The sequence below is a fragment of the Notothenia coriiceps genome, unplaced genomic scaffold (genome assembly GCF_000735185.1).
Source record: "Notothenia coriiceps isolate Sejong01 unplaced genomic scaffold, NC01 NC01_scaffold00037435, whole genome shotgun sequence".
NCBI lineage: Eukaryota > Metazoa > Chordata > Actinopteri > Perciformes > Nototheniidae > Notothenia > Notothenia coriiceps.
This window is the reverse complement of record NW_011370136.1, coordinates 1-23546: the sequence shown is the minus strand read 5'-3', so window position 1 is coordinate 23546 and position 23546 is coordinate 1. Positions and strand designations below refer to the sequence as shown.

Below are 23546 nucleotides of genomic sequence, written 5' to 3'. Positions count from 1 at the left end.
CACTACACCATGATGCCAATGAATATCACAATATTTGTACTAGGAAGAACAGGTGACGCTTAAAGGAAACAATTTGAAATGTTCTGCTACATGTAAGAATAACCTTCAGGTAGGTGTTTTAGGATAAGATAACAATCTAAAATACACTTTACTAACATTTGTATTGGTTAATCTGTCACAATGTATGAATATGTTTTAACATCATCACTTCCATTTACTTTAAATAGCTGTTAGATTTGTTTGACCCCCTGCAACAGACTGAAGCTGTTTCCTGTCACCTATGTGTATCTCTACTACTGTAGGTGCATGGCCTATCTGGCTACAAACACACTGACCAATAGCGGAACGTGTGTGATCCTATCAGAGGACCATGGGAAGTGAAGCAAACATGTTTTTTAACAACTTCTCCTCTGGGACTGCTGTATTTGTTCTTTCACGTGTTGTTTGATTTTCACTGAACAATGTCTGTTTATTGGGAAAAATAAAGCATAAAAAGGAATCAGGTCATTCTTTATAATTGAGTTTTTATTCTATGGAAGCTCGTAAAATAAATAAGATTTGCCGGCTAGTACAACAGCACTGTACATGCCATGGGAACGTGAACTGAGATATTTTTATCATGTCTTTAAATAGTGTTTTCATTTTTAGTATTCAACTAACAAACACTCATAAAAGAATAAATAGTTCTTTTTTTGCGAAGAGAAAACATGTGAGGTAACCTGAAATATTAGGAACTCTTTGGCCATGACAGACTGAAGGCAGTCTGAGTTCACAAAATAGCTTAGCTTTAAAAAAAAACATTCCCATTGTCACCTTCCCTTCATCTTCCCAAATGCAAATGAGGTTATTTTTGAAGTGTGCATCCCCTTTCAATATCTTCGCTGCAGTGCACGGCGGCTCCGTCCTCGATGCCTCTCGCATACAGACGCACCAGCTGGCCATGAACCCTAAGAGAAATTAACACGGTAAAAAACTGTACTACTCAGAAACAATCATCCTTTATATTCAGTGAGCTATTTGGTTTTCCGTTGGTATTGATGACTAACAGAGATGGCAAAAGTAAACACATCCTTTACTCAAGTAGAAGTACAGATACTAATGTTTAAAAAGACTCTGGTAAAAGTAGAAGTACTGACTAAACCTCTTTACTCAAGTAAAGTAAAGAAGTATGGGCTTCGAAATGTACTTAAGTTAAAAGTACCCGTAACTACCAACTGTTTTAAAGAGTAACGGACCTCACTTTATATTAATAGAACAATAATGTCATTGTTAGCTAATGAATTTGTCAATGCTGAACAACGGCAACATGACAACGTTTTCATTGGTCGCTCTTGTTTAAAGAAGACCAGGAAATGATGGATACACGGAATCAATAGGCACGCAATGATTCTAAAATAATAATGATCCCGCCACCAAACACAGATTAAAACCAAAGTAACTAACCTGTTTTGAAAATGTAAGAAGTAAAAGTACAGGTATTTGTGTTAAAAATGTTATGTTGTAAAAGTAAAGAGTCGTTAGAAAAATAAGTAGTGGAGTAAAGTACTGATACCAGAAACATTTACTTAAGTACAGTATTTGTACTCCACTACTTCCCACCTCTGATGACTAAGATGAGTAACAATATGATACTGTAAGAGGATAATACAGTACTTTTTGCAACAACAAAAAAAATAAACTATTTGAACTCTTACCTGCTGAGGATCTCGGTGGAAGGCAGTATCTCTCCGTCACAGTTCCACACGGACACAGCAGGAGCTTTGCTGCAGCAAAGGCCGCACAGGAAGGGGTTTCCTGTTTTCTGCACGTTGGTCATTTCTCTACCCGGGCCTCTGTCTGCCAGATGCTGCTGAGATCCAGACCTACTAACAGTCTCAATATAGCCTCTCTCCTCTTCATCCATCCCACCACTCGACCCTCCAATCTCTTCATATTCTTCCTCCTCTTTGCCGGGGGGGAGAGAGAAACGGACGGCTTTTACACGGTGGACCTCCACAAACGGCAGGTCAAACTAAGAGAAGGGGCAGAGATCGGGATCAAGTAGTGTTTAAACGTACTAGTCCAACTAGAAGTCAATGGGAATTTGCCATTACCTGATCCTCTGTGCTTGTGTGCCTGTAGAGAAACTTGAGGAATCCCAGAGGGTGAGTGTCCCACACCAGGATGAGGTCCCCGGTGCCGTCCGCCAGGTGAGCCGAGGGAGAGAGGCCCAGAGGACTCTTGGGACACGAGCTGGACATGCAAGTGAGAGACACACACCTGAACCTGCCCTCCACAGTCACCCACTCACCTAGAGAGACACATAAAGGGAGACATGATGTTGTTATTATAACAAATAGTGTGTGTGTGTGCGTGCGTGCGTGCGTGCGTGCGTGCGTGCGTGCGTGCGTGCGTGCGTTTACCTTCTGAGTCACTACTGAACTGGCTGTAGTGGGAGCTGTATAAGGAGCCAGCGTCTGAAGAGTGGGGGAAAAGTCTTTCTGTGCTTCTGGAACACACACTGCACCTAAACACAACAGCAACACAAATAATTGGAACTCTTAGTGAAATAACAAGCTCCTCACCATTGACACCCATTCATAACAGCCTTATAAAGCACTTGCTGACAGCCAGAGGCCGCTGCCTCAGACAAAGACGAGACAGGGTGCTCTCTAACAGGGGTCTCATCTTTCATAGATCAAGTTGCTCCTGCTTGGTCTCTTCCCTCCTCATGGTGCACCCAACACCATGTCCCTGCTGCGGCTGGTAGCAGTTACAGTGTCTCAAGCAGTGAATTTGAACCTGTTGACTGGTGCTTTATTAATAATGATGCTACTCTCAGGGACACTTTCTCTCCTCATTGCACAGGTTTACATTTTACTCACTTTCTTTAAACAACTTCCTTTTCAATGAATTGTCTCACTTTTAAACTTTTAATAGAAAACCTCCTTATTTTAAAACAAATGTATTTCCTAGGAGTAAGATTAGGTATCCAAAAAGAACAACAAGCTTTCAGCAGTTCATGTTATTATTGGCTTCTTCCAAAACGACCCCTTACACTCATGGTCATTACTCTTGTGATCCAGTAAGAGTCAATTCAAGGTTGAAATAATAAAAGTTAAATAACTGCAACATAAGAACAATACTGTGGTGGTGTTGTTTGGAGACGTTTGTTTCACAATCAAATAATACTTGAAACTAAATTAATAAACAGGGATCCATAATGAATAGATGAGTAAAGAAATTACTCCCACGCTGTTTTAAGGTGAAACACCTTCTCATTGCAGATATAGAGTATAATTTGATATGCATGTCATGATTTTCTTTTTTAGAGTTCTGTTTTGTGTTCATTGCTAATTGCACTCTGTGTACTCTTTCTTTGTGTCATTTCTTTTTTGCAGTTGGTGTTTTACCCTGAGAGGCAGCGTGTCCTGTCTCTGGGGCTGGAGAGCAGCGGGTCTGCTGGCAGATACTGAACTATGCCTGCATAGCTTCTGTTGCTCAGGTACACCATTGTGCCTTGATAAAAAGAGGAATATGGTTAGGAGGAAATGCACAACAGGACATGTGTCAACAACACTTTTAAAAGACCAGGTATGTGGGGAATGTGGTTTGTATGTTATATGGGTTCCTTCCATATTAGTCATGTGAGTAGAATTACAGAATACATTTAACATCAAACTGAAAGCTGAAATAGACACAGAGAATCAAACAGCGTCTTGTGCAAAATAAGCATGCAGTCATTTCTGTAAATGAATCATCAGTCCACACCTGAATAGTCATATCGCAGAGGTCCCATCCAGCGGTGTTTTTCACTCTCAGCCAGTACGTCCCCATAGAAGCCATAGCCCAACAGAGAGACAGAGTAACGCACCAGACCTGACGCCTGGTGGACCGAACACACATCCAAAGGCTGAGAGTCTCCTGCAAGGTATTGTGGGGAAAAGCAAGCGGCATACAGGCTTTACTTTGGAGCTCAGAGTTGACACAAGTATTTTAAGATGTATGTATGTACTTTGAGAGTATTTGAGATTGTATTGAAAATCCTTCCTCACCAATGATGATGTGCAGAGCTGAAGTAACAGGGTCGATCACTCCCACTGTGGCATAACACACACAGTCTGTAGAGCCTACAGTAGAGACAAATGTACATTATATCATTCAGCTTCAGACTTACAATAAGCGCAAAAACCATAAAGAATGAAACTCCGAACAACAAGGAAAGTGCTGATATATTCACTTCAAACTAAATCATACCATAGTAAGTGCTGGTGAATCAGTTACAAGGCCTAAATTAACTCAACAAGTGCTCGCGTTTTGTTTTTTATTGTAGAAGATGAATGTGTTACTGCTATAATTAAAGGAAGGCTACAAAAACCTTTCTTTTATGATAACACAACATGCTATCTTTTTCCTTAAGATCATTGGATACTATGATGCTATATATTATTCTATCCTTCAAGATCATGGTGGCGTTCAACTTCTGATCTCTGAGAAACAGTATAACTAAAAGATGGAAGCAAACTTTAGTTTTATCCTGAAACAAACAACAAAATAGTAAATGTGTGATCTGATTTAACGGCCTTTAATATCAGTGTCATTACCTGCAGGGATGATGCCAATATGCCGCTGACAGGGCTGTAAATTGACAGTGGGATCATTCTCACAAAGGCCTGCCTCTTGTTGCGTCCGCCCAATCAAACCGTGGAGTATTTCGCTGAACATGCCATCCCCACCCACACACACCACACTGTTGTAAACAAACAGAGTTTCTGTTGTGAAGCACCTCCAAGAGAGCCATGTAATACTGGTTATAATGTCACAGTGTTTGCTCTGAAACTGTTATAACTCTTACCCATCAAAGCCTGTCAGGTCTTTCTGCAGGAGATGGTCTCTGGCCTGGTTTGCCCGCACTGTCACTGCAAAATAAATGTTAGGATTACACATATAGACGGATATCATTATTATTATTATTTTTACCTTTTTTATATATATTTTTTTTATATATATATATATATATATATATATATTAGGGTGGTCCTTAGTGCCATGTACATTTTCGAATTCATTTATTTTAAGCTCCAAACAACGGAATTTGTTGTGGTAGTCAAGTAAACTCTCCTGGTGAATTTTATTCAAATTCCAACAACATTTACCCCTCCCACATCAACCTTAAAGTTTAAAATGTACCCCTCCCTCATCGACCTGGGCTGCAACACCAGCAGCCACGGCCTGCAACTGAGGCTAAACTTCAAGGTCGATGAGGGAGGGGTAAATGTTGTCAGATTGAGGAAAAAATTCACCAGGAGAGTTTTCTTGACTAATAAAATGAATTCTGGGGGTTGGAGCTAAGACTTTCCGACTTTCAATTTTAAGGACCACCCTAATATATATATCTATATATATATAGATATATATATATATCTATATATATATTCATTTTTTCAGAATCATTAAAAGGTTTTAAAATAACAATAATATGTTTTATTACTTTTGGGACAATATATTGTCCAATAAAACTAGTAGTCAAGACAGGCCTTTCTTTAACATTACTCTAAATAAAAGACATTAAAATATGAGTTTTGTTTAAAAAAAAATACAGACAAAGTTTGCCATTGTAATATCCAAAAAACAGTAATGCATTAGTTACTGATTACTAACTAATACATAATCTATCTATGCAACACCTTTTTGTTGTTTCTTACCAATAACATGACAGCTGATGCCAGCAAGCTCAAACAGAGGGGCAACCAGAGAGTGGTAGATCTTTCTTCCTTTCTTCTTCCCGCCATATGGGTTGATAAACACTAACAGCCTGTTAGGCCTCACCGGACCTGAACAATACATTTGCAAATATGTTATTGAGAGCCACAAACACTCTGGAGGATTGGAATATGACTTTTTGAATATCCATCCATACTGTGAGTTTTGAGAGCAGCTCTAAGGTGTTTGGTCCACTGGTCTCTGAGCACCCGACTGGGGACGCTGAACTGGGTTCGGCCCAGTGTCCATAGTAACCCATAAGAGCTCCCAGTGCTGCTGCGTTTTACGTAGAAAACTGTAGATAAATGTTGAAAATGCTGTAAAAACATGATATCGCCATGTGGGAGACACAGGCACATATTTGAACACATTGCAAAACCAGTGTATGCAAATGACTCATGTTGTCATATATTTTTAAACTCCATGGCTGTGTAAAATATGGTTATTATTTGCTGAAGCCTTGACTGTGGCCTTGGTTTCTTTGGGATATCTGAGAGTGTTGCATGAGAAGTTGAACCCACCTGTAAAGACTTTGTCTGTGTCCTCGATTGACTTCTGGGGCAGGATCTCCACCCGACCCTCCTCCACTCCAACCACCTCAGCCACAGGCACTGAAACTTTAATCACACAGCACAGACTTCAGCAGATGGGCTTCTTTCCATACAATGAATAGAACATTTACTGGAAAGTCCTTTAGACCTTCTTTAGAGCAGATACGTTTACATGTGAAAGTAGGGGGCCAACGCAAAGGTGTAACATAACAGTGGCTGCATCCTAACACACTCAAGGTCAAGGAAATGCAGAGATATAACTAAAATATTACTGATGACTGAATTCCACTTCATTTTCAAAGTTCTATGAATCACTGGCACACATCAGAATTAATAATCCCACCTATTAATAACAAATATCTGCCTAAATGAAGGTCTATTAGTAACGGTTTTGTACATTATATTTCATACTTCAGCTATTTACTTGAAAAATATGAGAGATGAGGATGATATCTACAAGGTAACAAGTGTAAACATCATTGCATCCTTTTAGGTGCTTTTGATTTGTAAAACATATCAAAAACAAGGCATTGCACTGTAAAAAGTGACACAAGTGTCTTGTTTTAAGTGCAAGATATTCCCCCGGTCTACAGTGTGCGTGTGTGTGGGCGGAAGCCTTTTGGTGCTAAGACAACATGCCAGGAGGTGTGTTAGTCCTCCATTAGCCAGTGTTGTCAACAGGTTGTGTTTCGTGTTAGTGCTGTTCAACTTGTTCTTCACGTGTTGCAGAGCTATGGGCTTAATTAAACCCTCCCTGTAATTGTCCAAAATAACACGTAAGGTGTTTTGTTCATGGTGTCTCCAAGTGTCCTCCCTACTTCCAAAGGTTTGTTTGCCATCACCCTGTTATGCCACCTCTGCTCAGAAATGACATTTAAACGTAAATAAAAGCACGTGTTTATAGGGAGGACATTTGGGGAGATGGAGTAAAGAAAGCCACCTACTTGTTTTCTTGTCGCGATTCTTCTTGTCTAGCTCGGTCCAGTTGAAGTGCCAGCCTGTCAGGACTGCCCGGTATCTTTTACTCCCGACCCACACAGTAGACTCCAGCTGCAGATCCGTCTCCATCTGGAGAGGCGCTTCTCAGCCACAGCGTCGCTCTTTCCGGTTTATCAAAACACTCTTGTGATCACATTCAACACCCATAACTTTGTCATCACTGAGAAATACAGGCAGGTTGGCAATCTGATCTCGCCATTCATTTACTGATTATTCTGAAGTTCCTTCTTCCAAGACACATTAGTCCATTGTGCCTGCTCAATGTTGTCGACACCTGCCAGGCACACTGCTGTTATTCTCGAAATATTCGTTTCCTCTTCAGTCCCTCCCTGGTGACACCTGCTCGATTTGCATGTTGCACTGTGATTGGATGCAAAGCAGCAACGGTACTAAAGTATTAGCTTAAAGCCAGAAACTCCAGTGTACTCTTTGTGTTTCCAGTTCTTTGCTCAAATAGTTTCATCGTAAATATTTCCTGTATGTGTTTCACTATGGGAAATTATACTAAGCTTCTCGTTTACAAGTGCACAGTAACCCAGAAAGAAGTGTCAAATATGTAATTGAGAGTGTTTCTATTTAGCATATTACATTGCCTAGGGACAGAAATATTCTTCCAATATTGTATTATTTTCTGTAATGTGGGAATGGGAGCAGAAATAACTCAACTCCAACTCAATGTGGAATCTGATGAGCTTTCTAAGAATTCAAAGATATAGTTATGAATTCAAAGTAATGACTTGAAAACCAAAGGGACTGACTTTAAAGCACATGAAAAAACGGTGTCTTGAAAATGCTGCTGGTAACTGGCAGTTTTTGTATACACGAAAAAAATATTAGATTTTGAACATATTTTTGAATATGGAGTGTAGCATCTTGAATAACATTACACTGTTTAGTGTTGTTTGAGGGTGTTGTTTTAAACTCTTCCTTGTAAACTTCCTGATAAATCAACATTTTGTTGGTAACTTTGTGTATATGACATTAATTTAAACTATTACATTCAGAAATAGATTTATGGTAGCATAGGTTAAAGGTAAACATACATTTGCATACACGGGACAGTAGTTTACATTTCAAGTTTTGAGTTCCAACCATGACCAGATTAACTCACTAGGGGGCATCCTGGGAAATACATTTAAATAGGCACTCACAGAGACACCACCAAAACCTGATCCTCAGCATTTGAAATATTGTCAGAGCTTTGGACATTTCAACTAAAGAAACTATGCTGTCCCCAAAAGCCTCTGCAACAATAGAGGCAACAGTGTATATTTTTTAGACCTGAACGAGTCAGAATTCAGTCACAAAATGAATGCCTTAACACTTGACTTTGGTTGTTGTGAAATTTCTTATAGAAAAGGAAGTATGGGTTAATGAAAACATGTAATGGTCAGCATACATAGACCAAACAAAACATGTAATTGTGTGAATATCCAAGGAGTTGTTTTTAGTTTGTAACTTTTTTACGACTGACTAGAAACCCAAGACATGTATACATTTTGTTGATATTGTACCGTCGTGGTTGAAGGTTGAAACAATTAATTATTGTCACATATAGAAACAGGGGATCCGGGTTCCCCAGAGTAGTGAAACGTTTAGCCTAATGATAATCCAGCCTAAACCTATGGCCTAAACGTCGGTTCTAGGTTATAAAGAGTGCTGCTACAATCCACAATAACACATCCGGGTAACTATACATATTAAACCATCCTTCAAAATAAAAACGATGTATAGCCTATTTTCGTGCATCACGCTAGTGTTCGAACTTTTATTGTGAAGTCCCAGCGGACACTGTGACCGGAAGTGACTGTCGTTATTGTGGCACGCTCCTTCCTCCCTTTCCTTGCATGCTAGCTCGTCGATTTAGCTAGTTAGCGAGACAAGTCCTTTACAACTTTGTAGTATTATTATTATGAATTAATTGATCCGTGTAGTATATTTTATTTCTGTCTCCAGTCCAGATTACAAGCCAACTAACAAGATGAACATACGAAATGCAAGGGTAAGTGTGCTGAAAGCCTCTCGACAGCCATGCTGTTTCTACTGAGTTCACTGCTAAGCTAAGCTAAATGTTAAAAGAGCACAAGTATGGCCGGTTAAAGCGTTAGCATTGTGTCATGCATCTTTGTGACATCCAGTTTCTTTCTTTCAGCCGGAGGACCTTATGAATATGCAGCACTGTAACTTGCTGTGTCTCCCAGAAAACTACCAGATGAAATATTATTTCTATCATGGATTGTCCTGGCCGCAGGTGATTGACTGCCGTTTCCCATTTATCATGTTCCTGCTAACACCAGTGCTACACAAACGCTGCTCAAAATCGTTAGTATATGTTTTACACTGTCTTTTAAATGTTTCAGCTCTCATACATCGCAGAGGATGAAAATGGCAAAATTGTGGGATATGTGCTGGCAAAGATGTGAGTATATGTTACCATATTTAAATGTTCACAACATTTTCACAAATTACACGTATAATGTTTTCCATAATAAACTAATGTGAAGTCTTAACAGGGAGGAGGACCCTGATGATGTCCCCCATGGACACATTACATCTCTGGTGAGTTTGAAGAAAGACACCTCTTAAATTTCCTCCATTATTTATATTACATGTTTTATAGTATTCAGAAATGGGCTTGCTTCTCTTGGACCAACCAAACCCATATCTTTGTCTTCTAGGCTGTGAAGCGTTCCCACAGACGTCTAGGCCTGGCCCAGAAGCTGATGGACCAGGCCAGTCGGGCCATGATAGAAAACTTCAATGCTAAATATGTCTCTCTTCATGTCCGCAAGAGGTAGATTGAAAGGGCTTATTGTCATATGCACAATAACTACAGTGTAGTTCTGGTAATGACAATCTTAATTCACAGGCTCCTTTCGACAATGCAACACACAATGGTACTGTGCACTGTTGAGTTGCTGTGGACCTGGTTTCACTTTGTTTGGATACATTATTGTGTGGTTCCCTGTTTAAAAAAAATGTGCTCAGAAAATGACAGCTCAGCGCTATGGTTTTCAAGGTTTTTACCAATCTTTTTTTCCTCTCACTGCAGCAACCGGGCAGCCCTGCATCTGTACTCAAACACACTGAAATTCCAGTAAGTATTTATTTGGTCCAACATTACTTAATTGCTATCATTGTAATGTATGTACTTTGTGTGGTTGTATTACAGTTTATTTTAAATGAAAACTCATCCTATAAAACATGGAAGAATTTATCTTTAATGTCACTGGGCGAGAGCAAGTGGTTCGGTTCAGGGCTCCATATCTATTTTTTCCATTTTGTTAAATGTTGGGCTTTCATGCCTATTCAAACATTTTACATATTCAGTTTTAAAACCAAACCAACACAAAACAAGTCTCATTTGTTCCCATTATTTGTACTTAATTTATCAAATTAGCATTTGAATGATATTTTCTGTAAATATTTGTTCCAAGCAGGAATTTCAAATAATGACCGCTATAAAATGATGTTGGGGAAACATTTTTTTATTTAATAATGTATTTTACCTTAAACATTACAAATCAGTATACGCTGTCATCCATTTTATTAATAAATGACATATATGTTGCGAAATACTCACAAAGGACCTGCATTCTTAACAGCAGCTACGGCACTTTTAGATAGTTGTTCTAAATGATGTGATATATTGTTATGCCTCCACAGGATCAGTGAGATTGAGCCTAAATACTACGCAGATGGGGAAGATGCCTACGCCATGAAGAGAGACCTGGCCCACATGGCTGATGAGGTAACTACCCTGTCTGAGTTTATCCAATATGGCAACACATGTTGGCACAACATTTACATCATTTTCACAAGCCCCTTGTTACCTCATGGAACGATTAACTCCCCTGAACTTGCATGAGCAGTTTCTAATGACGATTGTGTTTTTTTTGGGTCTACATGTCCCACAGCTGAGAAAGCCTGGAGCGCGTGTTTCGGGCCCAGAGGCCCCGTCAGGCCAGGGCCCGGTCGGTACCGGTGACCAGGAGAAGGAGAACGAGAAAGACAGCGGAGGAGAGAGCAAAGAGCTGAGTGAAGTCAGCGAGGCGACGGAAAGCACAGACGTTAAAGATTCTTCTTCTGATTCACAATGACGCTGCAGTCCTAGACATTTTTAAATTCATGCCTCCCTTCCTCTTTTTATCTCTATTTGACAGTATCTCTGGCTTAACAAACTGTGTGACTATCCCTGGGTCAAAGCCTTAACCATCACGTTTTTTTTCTCAAATCTTGCTTTCCACTGCAGTGATGAACAGAAAGACTTGGATAATGATGTGAATTGGGGTGTTCTCTAAATGAAACTAAAATGAAAAACTGGTGTCGATGTTTTAATTGGATTGCTGTTGTCATTACAAAAGTTGCCCAAAATTCTCTGAGAGTTAGAGAATTTCCAACAACTTGTGCTTTTCAAGTTTTCTCAATCTGGTCTCTTAAATATTTAAAGGAAATACTGCCAATAAATCTTTCAAATAATACTTTTCGCATTGCACTTATTTCATAAAGGATGTTAAAAGCAGTGTATTGCAATACACTCTGATAACAGTCAATTAAATTTGGAAAGAGTGAATTCTTGACTTATTTAATAGGTCCACTGCATTTTCTAAATACATTTAGTTTGAATGGCACTTAATTGTAAACTCCTTTTTTACCAGTAACACCTACATGGCCAGTGAAGTGGTGAACGTGAAATTACACTTCAAATTATTACTTCTGTTGTATATATTATACAAAGTAATCAAGATCCATGGGTAAGGTTTTGCATTGATAGTAGAAAAAAGAAAGGCTTTCAGAAAGCATTGCGTGGGCTTAGATGGGCTGAAAGCAGAAGAATGCTTTAGTTTCAACTTGGTGGTTACGTTTTTTTACAAATAAAAACGTACCATATTCTGATATAAATAATAATGCTACATACGGGGTTTAAGATAAATAAAAACATGCTACTGAACAAGTCAGGTTGAAGACTGCAGTGAATGTGCGACCTCTAAACATTAACCATCCTTTTTAAATTGACCCAACAGTGAGCATCTCAGACACTGTAGAGGTGATTTAATGTTAACCCATGTTTCAAAGTTCCATAATAAAGCTTTATAAATATAGTAAAATAGGCAAACGATGGATAAAACTACGACTAGAAACAAAATGTTAATTTTTTTGTTTTTTTAAACACTGATTGCACATTCTCCTCCTGTCAGATAGAGGAAGGAAACAGGAGTTAGACAGAATTGCATTACAGATAACAGCATACTATGCAAACGGCCTTTCAGACATTTGTTTGTCACAACTATGAAATAACTCATTTTCACACCTTCATGCCAGTTTAACACTTTTCATCAAGAGCTGAGAGAGGCCAACGCTGCATGCTGTTGTTAAAAAAAAACCTTGCATACTTGTGCGTGTGAGTATGAGACCAAATGTTAAGCACTTTGGCTGATTTAATGCTATCAGTCTGTGAATAGGTACATGTTTGCATAAAGTGTAAAAGACTAAAAAGGCAATATATAAATCATAAATCATAAACTCTGTGCTCTTAAAATATGTAAATTGTGTCCACCAGTCTTCTGCTCAAACAAGTATTCATTCAGTATTAATTTCCCCCCCCCACTCGACCACTATAGCAGCTGATTTCACTGAGTAGTCTGTGAATACCCCAGCAGAGGGACTAATCAGTGAGAACAGCTGGTGTTTGATTGGACTGAAACCTGCTGCAGAGTTCAAGAAGAAGTCTGAAGAACTCAAACAGGTTTTCACTTTTGACACTAGCTCAGTTGAACACACAAACTGAATGTGTGAGAAGTGTGTTGTGAAAGAGAGCAGTGTGTGTGAGTGTGTGTGTCAGCCAGAGAGAGAGAGAGAAAGTCGGAGAGATGAGTTCCTCTCCACCCACATCCATCCGTGTCCAATGCGAGGGGGAGGTGAAACAGTTGAGAGCTTACTGTGCTATTAACTGGCATCATTTAGTTGCCTCAGTCTGGAGAAGAGACTAGTGAAGACTGCTCTCCCGTCAGGTAAGACTCTTATTTACCAATGTTTTCATTCACTGACCTGTCTCACCCCAGCAAGACTAGTCACTTAAAGTCCAATAAATGTGTTCACAGTGTTGTTTTTGAAGGCTTGTTAGAAATTGCCCTTAGGACATCAACGGCTCCTATAGTTCAGCCTAGATATGTGTTTCTACTTGTCAGAATCAAACAGAATAACACCAGAAGAACCAGTTGAATTTCTATAATAAAGTAAAGCAGCAGAGGTGGTGATTCATTGCTGATCACATAGAGAAAGAATGAAAACGACTAATGGAAAATTATGACTGGCTGGCAAAGTGAGCCACTCTCCTTTCTGTAAGGAGTTTAGAGTTTGTTGTAATCTAACAGATTTCAGCAGGTCAGTTGGTATGTCTCCCTTGGAAAGAAGTGGATAGTGCACAGTTCAGCTGGAGAGAGTGCTGATGAGTGATGTTTGCTTTAAAGAAAAGGGAAGTGGAAGGGTGAAAAGATAGAATGTGCAAAGGATTATGATCAAGCAAGAAACTCTTCCCCTTTCAGTATTGTGTTAAACGGTGTTGTAATAAATTACATCTTGCAGACATCTGCAACTAAATTGTTGTTCATCAATACTTTCAAGGCCTGTCAGATGACCGTTTGTTTGAGAAAATCTTGTTTTATTTTTTCATCCAGTCTAAGGATCTAAGAGTCAGACACTTAAATGTACCTTATGTCTGAGGGTAATCTAGAATATAAGTGAAAAGCAGCTGAATTAGCTGTTTTTTTCAATATAGATTTGGGATATAGGACGAGTCCATCAGTTAACTCCCAAACTGAGAACAAACATCCCCACAGGGTTGTACGCCTTGTGGTTCACACTATTTTTAGGGCAGCAGAGATGTTGCTGGAGCTATTTTTGCCCCTCATGCAGTTCTGCAGCGTGACCGGTGCAGCAGGCAGCACATGCTTTTTCTATTTGCCTGCCGTTCAGCAAAGCATTGCAGCGGGTGACCAGTTTGAAGAGATGTGTTACAGTAAGATGAACATGCTGGTTTCACTCTTTCTGTGGCAGGAGGAAGTTAGCATGGTCTGTAGAGGGAGGGAAGGAGGGGTGTGTGGTTTCAGTACTAAGAGTGTGATCGTTTGTAGAGGCATGCTTGGGTGCAGCAGTGGGTCACAGGCCTTGATTCTATTTTCTTACTAGTCTTTGTCAAGCAAGGAAGATCAAAATAGAGTGCAACCGTATGAAGTACGCTATGACTCTGCAAGGGAGGTAAAAATGAACAGCTGATATTTCATAATTCATGTTGAAATAATATAATATGTATTCCCTTTTTATCCAGAATTCCACCCAGTTGGAGCAACAATGACTTCACATGTGAAACTCCGTAAGGAACGGGTCGGTGTGATAGACTACGACACTCAAATCAAAGGTAAAATTCTACTTTGATCTGCACCATACTAACAACCTCTCAAGCTTTATCACAACCCACCATCACTGATCAACTGTCCGGGGGGGGGGGGGGGGAAATCTGTTTCTCAACAAGAATGAGTCAGAACTCTCTTGTATGTGTTTCTCTTTCTTTGACTTAACTGTTCTCTCACCCCTTCTTTATTTCCTGTCAGAGGTGCGCTGTCAGCTTGTGGACCAACTCAAGGTGTTAGATGTGCAGCTTGAGCAGAAGAGCCAGCAGCTGCAGGACCTGTCAGACTACTTGCGGCGGCGGGGGGAGATTGAAAGCGAGTATGCCCGCTCCCTAGAAAAACTCACTGAAAGGTTCACGTCTAGGATCAAGAGGTAAAGGCAATCTTACAATGTACGCACTTTACTGGCAGGGCACACCTCGCTGTATCTCAGTCTCTGATAGTTTTTTCTTTCTTTCACACATGATTAGGAAGGATCCCAGCAGTCACTCAGTGGCCCAGGTCTGGCTGGCTCTGCTGTCCCAGACCCGCCAGGAAAGTAGGGACCACAATGCACTGAGTGAGCGCTGCAGCAGCTTCCTCACCCAGCCCCTCACACACTGCCTGGAGTACACACAGCGCCTTGCCAAGAAGGTACTGATATGAGCTTTGGCACCCACTTCACACAAACCATAGTCTTAAGTGTTTGGAACAAGTGTGCACATGTACAGGCAAATACCTTAATACTTTACTCATTTGTTTTTCTCACTCTTCCCCTTTTTATTTCTCTTGACATTAATAACTATGTTCCTTCCTTGTTGTGCCATTCTGTCTGACTTTAGAGTAAAGACGTCTGTAATCAGCTGCAAGATGGACTACTCAAGGTCACCACTGAGCTACAGACCGTAAGTGAGAAACCAACCACCCCAAACATTTTCTGTTTCCTAAACAAACAAAGGAAAGCATTACTGTCTTTGTGCAGGCATGGCGGACATACTACCAGTACCACTCAGAATATTTGTGCGCAGATGGAAAGCTGAAGGAGGCAGAGAAACAGGAGGAGAAGCAGAAGCAGAGTGCTAATAAAAAGCTGGAGAGGTTGATAGAAAAAGTGAATGACCTTTTTATGTAACGTTACATTCACGCATGTCCCTATATGTCTGTTTGTCCTCTAATTGATTCATGCTTATCTGCCACAGAGACAAGGAAAGGTCAAAGAGATCAACCTAAAGTGCAGCAAAGCTCGAAACGATTACCTCCTAAACTTGGCTGCAGCCAATGCCTCCATGAATAAGTACTACCTCCAGGACATCTCTACTCTCATAGATGTGAGTGCATCGTCAGCTTTTGTCTTTCACCACCTTTAAATGTGTTTGATGCATGATGTGATAATAGACCAGATGCCATGTTGAAAAGGAATACTTCACCCACAGAGATGACTAATGGTATAGTAATTACTCCTTGTGTCATCTTGACTTTTGAAGAAAAAAAACATGTTCTCTCCTGCTTCCAGGATGAGAGAAATCAAAGTAGGTCTAGGTGATATTCACTGAAATGGATGTCCTCCCTCAGTGTGCAGATATAGGGTACCACCTTTCTGTAGGCCGAGTGATGAAGGCCTACCTGTCCGGTCGGTGCCAGACCCAGCAGAATCTGAGCTCGGGTCTGCAGCAGCTTCAAGGCACCGTGTCCGGACTGGACCAGAGTCAGGACAGAGACCTCCTCCTGCAGGATCACTACAGCACCTTCTGTTTGCCGCTCCGCTTCCCCTATCAACCCCATGACGGAGACCAGGTCTGTATTCTGTCAGTGGGCATTCAGTAGAGCATTCAGATGTTCAGTATGAGCTCTAAACTCTCCTGTGTCTCTCAGGTGTCCGAGGTGAGTGCAGAGGGTGAGATGAGATGTGAGTTGGAGACCCGATTCAAACAGATACAAACCCGACTGAAGTCTGTTTCCCAGGAAACAGAGGAGGTAGAGTACATCGCACAACCCATTGAAACTCACAATCGCCCTTTTTTGGTCTACTGAATCTACAAGTGTTATTTAACCCACGCCTGCATCCAGAGTTCATTCAAGGCTGTAAATCAAATGCTTTTTTTTTCTTGTAAACATGTATACACTCTTATTTGTGGCTTTTTAAAATCTACTAACAACCAATCAAAAGTTGGCCAGCGTGCCATGGCAGGAATGTGCCGGCCTGAAGACTTTGTGACCACATTTCAAGTCTGAGTCACTAAACCTCAAGTCAATGACTGACTATCCCCATTATATTTGTTCCATTAGTTTAGTTTTGCATCTAAAATTATGCCTTTCAAACAGGCCCTCGAATGCAACATAATTGCAATCCTCGTCAGATTTCTCACATTTATTTTGAACATCACACCATAATGCTAATGTTTACCATTGGCATGGCTATTATCAATGGCAGTATTTCCCAATAATATGAAGTTGTTATACTTGCCATTGTCACGCAGGCCAGTAAGAACATGTTGGCGGCTCAGTCCTCCCTGCTGGAGAATATCGGGGACGATGATCTGGAGCCCTCGTCTCAGGAGGGCAGCACTGAGAACCTGACAGTGAAGCCCAGTGTGGCCCGCCGCAGGGCCAGCATGCAGGAGATGGAAACCATCTACTTCACTGTGAGTGCTTTCAAAGGATCATACCATAATTGCTGTGAATGTTTTAATTATATGCAGCTGGAGGATATGCATACTTATTTCTTTTGGTATGATGGTTGGGTTTTGGCTGACTATGAAAACAAGAACAACAGTGTTTAAAGGTGACCGCATGATTAACACTGAAATCACATCTGATCTGTTTTCCAGAGAGTAAAGGAGCACCTCACAGGCAGTTCCCTGATATCTAAACTGCAAGCAAAACATGACCAGCTAAAAGAGGCTGTGGACAAAGGTATCACTTCTGCATTTCACACAGAACTAAGCCAAAAGGCGAACTGCTGACCAAAGTCTTTTGATAACAGCTGTTGCATTGTGCGCTTGTGTTGATGTTCTGTTTTTGTTTTACCTGCAAGCAAAGTACTAGTGTTAGACTTTAATTATTTTGCTCTGCCTCTCCTTTTTATGTTTCCCCCTACAGCAGAACTGTCAAGTGGAAATCAGCCTAGGTACGGATATGAGCTTTTTGGAGCATGGATCAAACTTTGAACAATGCTGCATACTAAGAAAACACATACATGTAACACAATTGCAACAAAATGGAGTTTACTGTGTCTTCACATTATGGTATTTGGCTCTGCAGACCCAATGGGAAGTCTATGCGTGTCAGAAGGAATCACTCGTGTGCCAATTTGTTGCACAACCAAAAACTTTTCAGTGGAGACATGATGTCCTTCATACAGGTAGATACTATCATAATTACTCCCTCTTATTATTATTTCCTCTGTCAGCACTGACAGAGGTTCATTTACCAGCATATCAGTGATGTATTATATCTAAAGTTCATGAAATTTACCACTAGCTTTGTTTCATTCAGGCATCAGGACAACAGATTCCAATTGTTGTGGAAAGTTGCATTTGCTATATCAACCTCAATGGTGAGTATTGAAGACTGAAGGAAAAGGGTCTGCTGCTTAAACGCACATGCATTTGAAGGCATTACAAAATATATTTGAGCTTAAAGCCATTGTGAACATTTCTAGCTCGAATGAATCTAATAATTCTACTACTACTTAGGAGATGTTTTAGTTATAATAAGCGGTTCCACTTTACAAGAAGACTACCCTTATAAAGGGTTTACGAATAGTTTGTAATTAATTTAATAATTGGGTTGTGAACACTTTATAAGTCATTAATAAGCTTTTATAAGACATGAGATAAACAGGGAAACTGTGACCGGTTGCTTGCCAAATATTGAACCAACATGTATCTTTACTGCTAAGCCTAGATTGGCTACTTGGCTTACTTCGTCTTCATCAGCCTGCATCCTTGGTATCTGTTGTTCACTGAGTTGATTCTCGCTAAGTAGCCAATATAACGCTTAGTCATCTTGCCAAATAGTGAGCCTGTGTTGATGTATAGAACTGGTTTATAAATGGTTCTTAATGATTAATAACGTGTTTACAACCTAATTCATAACCTAATTATAAACCCTTTATGAATCCTTTAAGGGTAGTCTTATTGTAAAGTGGTACCTAATAATCTGTCTGTTCTCAGGTCTCCAGCATGAAGGGATATTCAGAGTGCCGGGCTCTCAGACCGAGGTCAACAACCTGAGGGATGCATTTGAGCGAGGTAGGCCTGTGTGTTTTTGTGTGTGTTGGCACGTTCCAATTGTCTTCTCATAGAGTTGCCCCTCACTGTGGCGCATTAATAATGTGGGGCAGTGTGCTGTGTGCTTCTCCTGCAGGAGAGGACCCCTTGGCTGAGCGGAGATATGAACTGGACTCTGTGGCTGGAGTGCTGAAACTCTACTTCAGAAGTCTGGAGAATCCCCTCTTCCCCATCGACAGCACCAGCCAACTCCTGGAGCATGCCCGTGAGTGTGTGGGTGTATGTGTTGAAAAGTGAAACAAGTGTGGTTGAGAGCGTACCGCAGGGGCTTAACTTTCTTTCATCACCCCGTCGTAGAAATTAGGAACGAGGCAGAGAGGGCAGCGCAGCTCAAAATGGTAATCTTTTCCTACCCTGAGCGCGTCATCGTCGTCATGAGATACCTCTTTGCATTCCTTCATCAGTGAGTATTGCAGCTTGGCGCAGTCATCTACGTTATTAGATCATAGAAATGGATAGCACACAAAAATTGAAAAAAAACAATTAAAGCTCTACAAACAAAATGGACATTCATTCCAACAATAGGAAAGCAAAACTAAATAAATATGAAACAATTTAATATGGTTTCAATCAATGTAGGCCTACCAGAATAGTTTAGGAGAAATGGATATGGTAATTTGTATGTGATAAATCTAAGAAGGAAGTAAAAAAAAAAAGGCTCTGCCAATTTCAGTTTAGCTTCCACTAGTTGTACTTTTTCATCATGACCCCCACCGCCCCTCTTGTTTATGCATGAATCCGTGTGTCTGTGCTCCCTGCGTTCAGTGTGTCTCAGTACAGTGACGAGAACATGATGCAGCCCTACAACCTGGCTGTGTGTTTTGGCCCCAGCCTGGTAAGGGGGGCTCAGGACGAGGACGTTGTCGCCCTGCAGCCTCAGATCAACGCTGTGGTGAAGGACATCATCCTCCAGCACGAAAGCATCTTCCCCAACCAGAGCGAAGTTGAAGGACCGATGTACGAGAAATGCATGACGCTTGAACTGGATGACTGGTAAGTGATGAAATATTCAGACGCATGACATGTCTACAATGTGTGGTGGAATGATGATCTGAGGGTGTTTTTTCTGCAGTGAGCCAATCATTGAAGAAGGAGATGTCGAAGCAGAGTACACCCATAGCAAAGATGGTACGTTTCATGTGTATATATTTTCTTTTTTTGTATGAGTCTTTTCATTTCATAGTATTGTATAATTTTTAAAAGGCACAATTTGATGTAAATGTTAGTGTCACGATACACTCTCTATATATTCCCTCCTCTACCCGCACATGCCCATATAGGGAAAAACCAATCTAAAAATGTTTAGTAACAATTTAAATAATTTAAACAGAAAACGATTTAAGACATACAAAAACAAATACAACGACAAACAAACTCAACATTTAAAAAATGTACAATAAACCAAATGTGCGAGACATGAAAATAAATAAAGAAAAGAAAAACATTAAAAGCAGACAAATAATGATAAAATACAGTGGCAATGTAGAGGATGACAGTATTATAATTTGTATGGTATTTTTAACCGTCAGGATGCATAGCTATAAAATGTACCATTCCGTTATTGGTGATATCTTGGATATATTTTTCAAGTGTATATCTTAATCAATTCCCTAAGGAATTGAATGTGTCAATGTGGTGTACTGCAGAGTTTGAAGCAGGATCCTTGGCTGACAACAGCCCAGGTTCATCTGCAGCAACACATAGAAAAGCAGAACGTCCTCGAGCTAACAGCAGCGGGTCAATCGACAAAAGTAAGGTGACAACTGGAGGCGGCATCACTTCAGGTGGAAAGGTAATGCTCCAGATTCCCATTGGGCCACAGAGCAAGCAACGGCGAGGCCAATCTCCTGGCTATGTGCGAAGAGTGTGAGTACCTACAGGGATTACAATTGAATTGTTATTTGTTGGAGAAATGTATATTCAGTGTTTTCTGATCTCTTTCTGCATACAGATTACAGGAACACTCGTCTTCTGAGGATATTGTCATTAAAGTAGACAAGGTCAGTCCTATTTCTAAATGACTTCCACAATGTGATGAGGTTGGCTTTATATCATTTTATTAGGTATAACTAATTATCAAGAGTTAATGCAGGATTTACCATTGCTTATACACCAATATAAGACTATTGGTTTATCATTTCTTAGCAAGTCATCTGCAACTATAGGCCTTTGTAAGTCATCAAATCAGGTAAATTGGCAGTTATAAGTGTTATAATTAAGTTGCTTATAAATGGATTTTGGTGTTTAGCAGCACTTTTCTAGAAGGTAAGTAGTTTAACCATGCTTTATGGAGAACTTTCCTGATCTAAAGAGCTAAAAGACAAACAAAGTTTTATATCTGAGCATTAATAAAGCCATCAAAAGATTGTTCACAACACAAAAGTTGTTTATTAACGGCCCATACCATGGTTTGTTCATATTTAAAGGTATTACTTTTAAATTCAAATTATTTTTAAAGTGTCTTATTGGAAAGCAGCACAGAATTACTAATGACAAACTAAATCAGAAGCCTTTGAGCAGAAGGGAGAGCTAAGAACAAAGAGGTTTTTATCTTTTATTCTCTCCTCACCGTTGTTTATTTAATCTTTTAAGGAGGTCTGTCGCCAGATGGACACTGTCTTCATGGAACTTCTCTCGCGGCAAACACTGCAGGATCCCTCCTCCTCCGCCGCCTCCTCTCCCTCTGCCCAAGGTCCCCAAAGGAAAGGGAAGAAGGATGGACGCGGAGGGAGAGGAACAGGGCTCTTCAGAGCCGCAGAGCCCATGGACTGAGAGGACTGGCATTAGAAGATGGTGTTTGGTTATGTGCTCTGGCAGTTGCTTTCAGCACATCTAGTTCTAGAAAATGAAGACCACTGAAACCCCTGACCCAGTTGTACTTTTCTGAGGTCTTTTATAATTGGCCTTGGCTTATTTCCACAGGGTCGCTCCCCAATCAAACCCTTTTTTATTGTTGTTTCTAATGGCAGAACCCTGCCTTGACTGTAGGCCTGCAGTACAATGTGGATATTGTGGATTACTTGAAAAACACAGGTGTGTTTGTATATCTGTGTTGGTGTTTATATTCAATTTATTAATTTCCAGTTTACAAGTCATATTCTCTACTGTTCAGTCTGCAAACGCACATCTATATAAAAGTACACATACATTCTTCATCCAATGTTTTTTTTTATGAGAAAAGGGGTTGAGGTGGGAGAAACTGTGAACAGGCTACTGTAGCTGTAAAGAATGTATATATGAATGGTTTGTAACTTGTTTCAAACTTGATTTTGCTTGTAAACCAGGCTACATGCCCAATAAATATTTTGTCTATTCTGACTACTCTTTTTAAATATGTTTTTTAAAATGGCATGCGTGTGAATATGAAGAGAAGAACATGTGGGATATAAACCTTGGATCTAACTATGCCTTGCCAATTATGAGGAAATGTAAAAGTTGGATGGAAAATATTAACTTTTATTTAAAATATTTGGAAATGTTTTCCATCATATACAATAAACTAAATGTTTGTTAGAAATTGCTTTACTACAATCACAGATTAAAACAACAAAAAGCTAATATAGGACTTGAAGGAATTCTAGATGTTTTTACAGCAGTCCTTTTCCACAACAAAGTTCTTTCAGTACATACACTTAAAAATAAGCCAGCATGCAAGAACAGGCCTTTAGTAAATGCACTAAGCAATTCCACAACTGGTTGATTATCAGACAAGGTACCACAAAGCATGTATTAATATATTAAAAGAAAAGGCCTTTGGAAGCAAATCGGGCATGGTTCAATTTATAAAAATATATTTATTTTTTTGGATGTGCTATTAACCAAGAATGATCCGAAGTTAAATCTAGTTATACTTAGTTAAAAAATGTTGATCACTGGTGGTGAAATGTTCAAGTTTTAAAATGAAAGAAGACTTAATCAAAAAAAGCCTGGCAGAAAAAGGTCAACGTGGACCATGATTACGCACCTGAATTGCAGAGAAGGAGGAGGCAGTATGTGGAAGCCGAAGCTGCACTTAATGGGGCGAAGCCTGCGAGCTAGTTCAGGCAGTCAACTCGAGCACTTACAGTGGGGCAAAAAAGTATTTAGTCAGCCACCAATTGTGCAAGTTCTCCCACTTAAAAAGATGAGGTCTGTAATTTTCATCCTAGGTATACCTCAACTATGAGAAAAAAAAATCCAGAAAATCACAGTCTGATTTTTAAAGAATTTATTTGCAAATTATGGTGGAATATAAGTATTTGGTCACCTACAAACAAACAAGATTTCTGACTCTCACAGACCTGTAACTTCTTCTTTAAGAGCCTCCTCTGTCCTCCACTTGTTAACTGTATTAATGGCACCTGTTTGAACTCGTTATCAGTATAAAAGACACCTGTCCACAACCTCAAACAGTCACACTCCAAACTCCACTATGGCCAAGACCAAAGAGCTGTCAAAGGACACCAGAAACTAAATTGTAGACCTGCACCAGGCTGGGAAGACTGAATCTGCAATAGGTAAGCAGCTTGGTGTGAAGAAATCAACTGTGGGAGCAATTATTAGAAAATGGAAGACATACAAGACCACTGATAATC

The 23546-nt window shown here is 40.0% G+C and overlaps 3 protein-coding genes across 8 annotated transcripts; 2 read left to right on the top strand and 1 right to left on the bottom strand.

Annotated features, from left to right (window-relative positions):
* Positions 1 to 443: 443 nt before the first annotated feature.
* Positions 444 to 7681, bottom strand: LOC104967525 (ceramide kinase). The gene is made up of 13 exons (XM_010797012.1): positions 7238 to 7681; positions 6264 to 6359; positions 5900 to 6037; positions 5685 to 5813; positions 4835 to 4898; positions 4584 to 4729; positions 4035 to 4109; positions 3751 to 3903; positions 3393 to 3498; positions 2403 to 2506; positions 2094 to 2290; positions 1695 to 2011; positions 444 to 947 (listed from the first exon to the last, which is right to left on the bottom strand). The coding sequence occupies exons 1-13, from the start codon at positions 7359 to 7361 to the stop codon at positions 845 to 847; spliced, it is 1752 nt and encodes a 583-aa protein (XP_010795314.1). The 5' UTR covers positions 7362 to 7681; the 3' UTR covers positions 444 to 844.
* A 1418-nt stretch (positions 7682 to 9099) lies between these two features.
* Positions 9100 to 11773, top strand: naa10 (N-alpha-acetyltransferase 10, NatA catalytic subuni). Of its 3 annotated transcripts, none has more exons than XM_010797009.1 (8): positions 9100 to 9294; positions 9445 to 9543; positions 9653 to 9711; positions 9797 to 9851; positions 9971 to 10086; positions 10342 to 10389; positions 10959 to 11043; positions 11201 to 11773. In XM_010797009.1, exons 1-8 carry the CDS (start codon positions 9274 to 9276, stop codon positions 11390 to 11392), a joined length of 675 nt encoding a protein of 224 aa, XP_010795311.1. In that variant the 5' UTR covers positions 9100 to 9273; the 3' UTR covers positions 11393 to 11773. The 3 variants fall into 3 exon arrangements, with proteins under 3 accessions (XP_010795311.1, XP_010795312.1, XP_010795313.1); XM_010797010.1 differs by having other exon boundaries at positions 9102 to 9294; positions 9806 to 9851; XM_010797011.1 differs by having other exon boundaries at positions 9104 to 9294; positions 9806 to 9851; positions 10345 to 10389.
* A 1306-nt stretch (positions 11774 to 13079) lies between these two features.
* On the top strand, positions 13080 to 22290 carry LOC104967523 (rho GTPase-activating protein 4-like). Of its 4 annotated transcripts, none has more exons than XM_010797007.1 (22): positions 13082 to 13303; positions 14620 to 14709; positions 14903 to 15074; positions 15172 to 15334; positions 15523 to 15585; positions 15663 to 15791; positions 15880 to 16008; positions 16253 to 16474; positions 16553 to 16654; positions 17158 to 17322; positions 17509 to 17593; positions 17783 to 17807; positions 17942 to 18041; positions 18176 to 18236; positions 18856 to 18933; positions 19049 to 19177; positions 19270 to 19375; positions 19738 to 19965; positions 20045 to 20100; positions 20619 to 20838; positions 20924 to 20972; positions 21565 to 22290. In XM_010797007.1, exons 2-22 carry the CDS (start codon positions 14643 to 14645, stop codon positions 21742 to 21744), a joined length of 2529 nt encoding a protein of 842 aa, XP_010795309.1. In that variant the 5' UTR covers positions 13082 to 13303; positions 14620 to 14642; the 3' UTR covers positions 21745 to 22290. The 4 variants fall into 4 exon arrangements, with proteins under 4 accessions (XP_010795310.1, XP_010795309.1, XP_010795306.1 ...); XM_010797004.1 differs by having other exon boundaries at positions 17780 to 17807; XM_010797005.1 differs by lacking the exon at positions 13082 to 13303 and adding an exon at positions 14528 to 14549 and having other exon boundaries at positions 17780 to 17807.
* The last annotated feature ends 1256 nt before the right edge of the window (positions 22291 to 23546 follow it).

What these genes read in the sequence shown, in the direction of transcription:
- LOC104967523 (XM_010797004.1), top strand. Translation starts at nt 14,643, where the DNA reads ATGACTTCACATGTGAAACTCCGTAAGGAACGGGTCGGTGTGATAGAC. An exon ending in CTACGACACTCAAATCAAAG is followed by an intron (nt 14,710 to 14,902) that starts GTAAAATTCTAC and finishes ATTTCCTGTCAG; the next exon opens with AGGTGCGCTGTCAGCTTGTG. An exon ending in TGGAGAGGTTGATAGAAAAA is followed by an intron (nt 15,792 to 15,879) that starts GTGAATGACCTT and finishes TATCTGCCACAG; the next exon opens with AGACAAGGAAAGGTCAAAGA.
- LOC104967525 (XM_010797012.1), bottom strand. Translation starts at nt 7,361, where the DNA reads ATGGAGACGGATCTGCAGCTGGAGTCTACTGTGTGGGTCGGGAGTAAA. An exon ending in AGCTGCTCTCAAAACTCACA is followed by an intron (nt 5,814 to 5,899) that starts GTATGGATGGAT and finishes TGTATTGTTCAG; the next exon opens with GTCCGGTGAGGCCTAACAGG. An exon ending in AGGACACGCTGCCTCTCAGG is followed by an intron (nt 2,507 to 3,392) that starts GTAAAACACCAA and finishes TGTTGTGTTTAG; the next exon opens with GTGCAGTGTGTGTTCCAGAA.
- naa10 (XM_010797009.1), top strand. Translation starts at nt 9,274, where the DNA reads ATGAACATACGAAATGCAAGG. An exon ending in GGATATGTGCTGGCAAAGAT is followed by an intron (nt 9,712 to 9,796) that starts GTGAGTATATGT and finishes ACTAATGTGAAG; the next exon opens with TCTTAACAGGGAGGAGGACC. An exon ending in ATGGACACATTACATCTCTG is followed by an intron (nt 9,852 to 9,970) that starts GTGAGTTTGAAG and finishes TTTGTCTTCTAG; the next exon opens with GCTGTGAAGCGTTCCCACAG.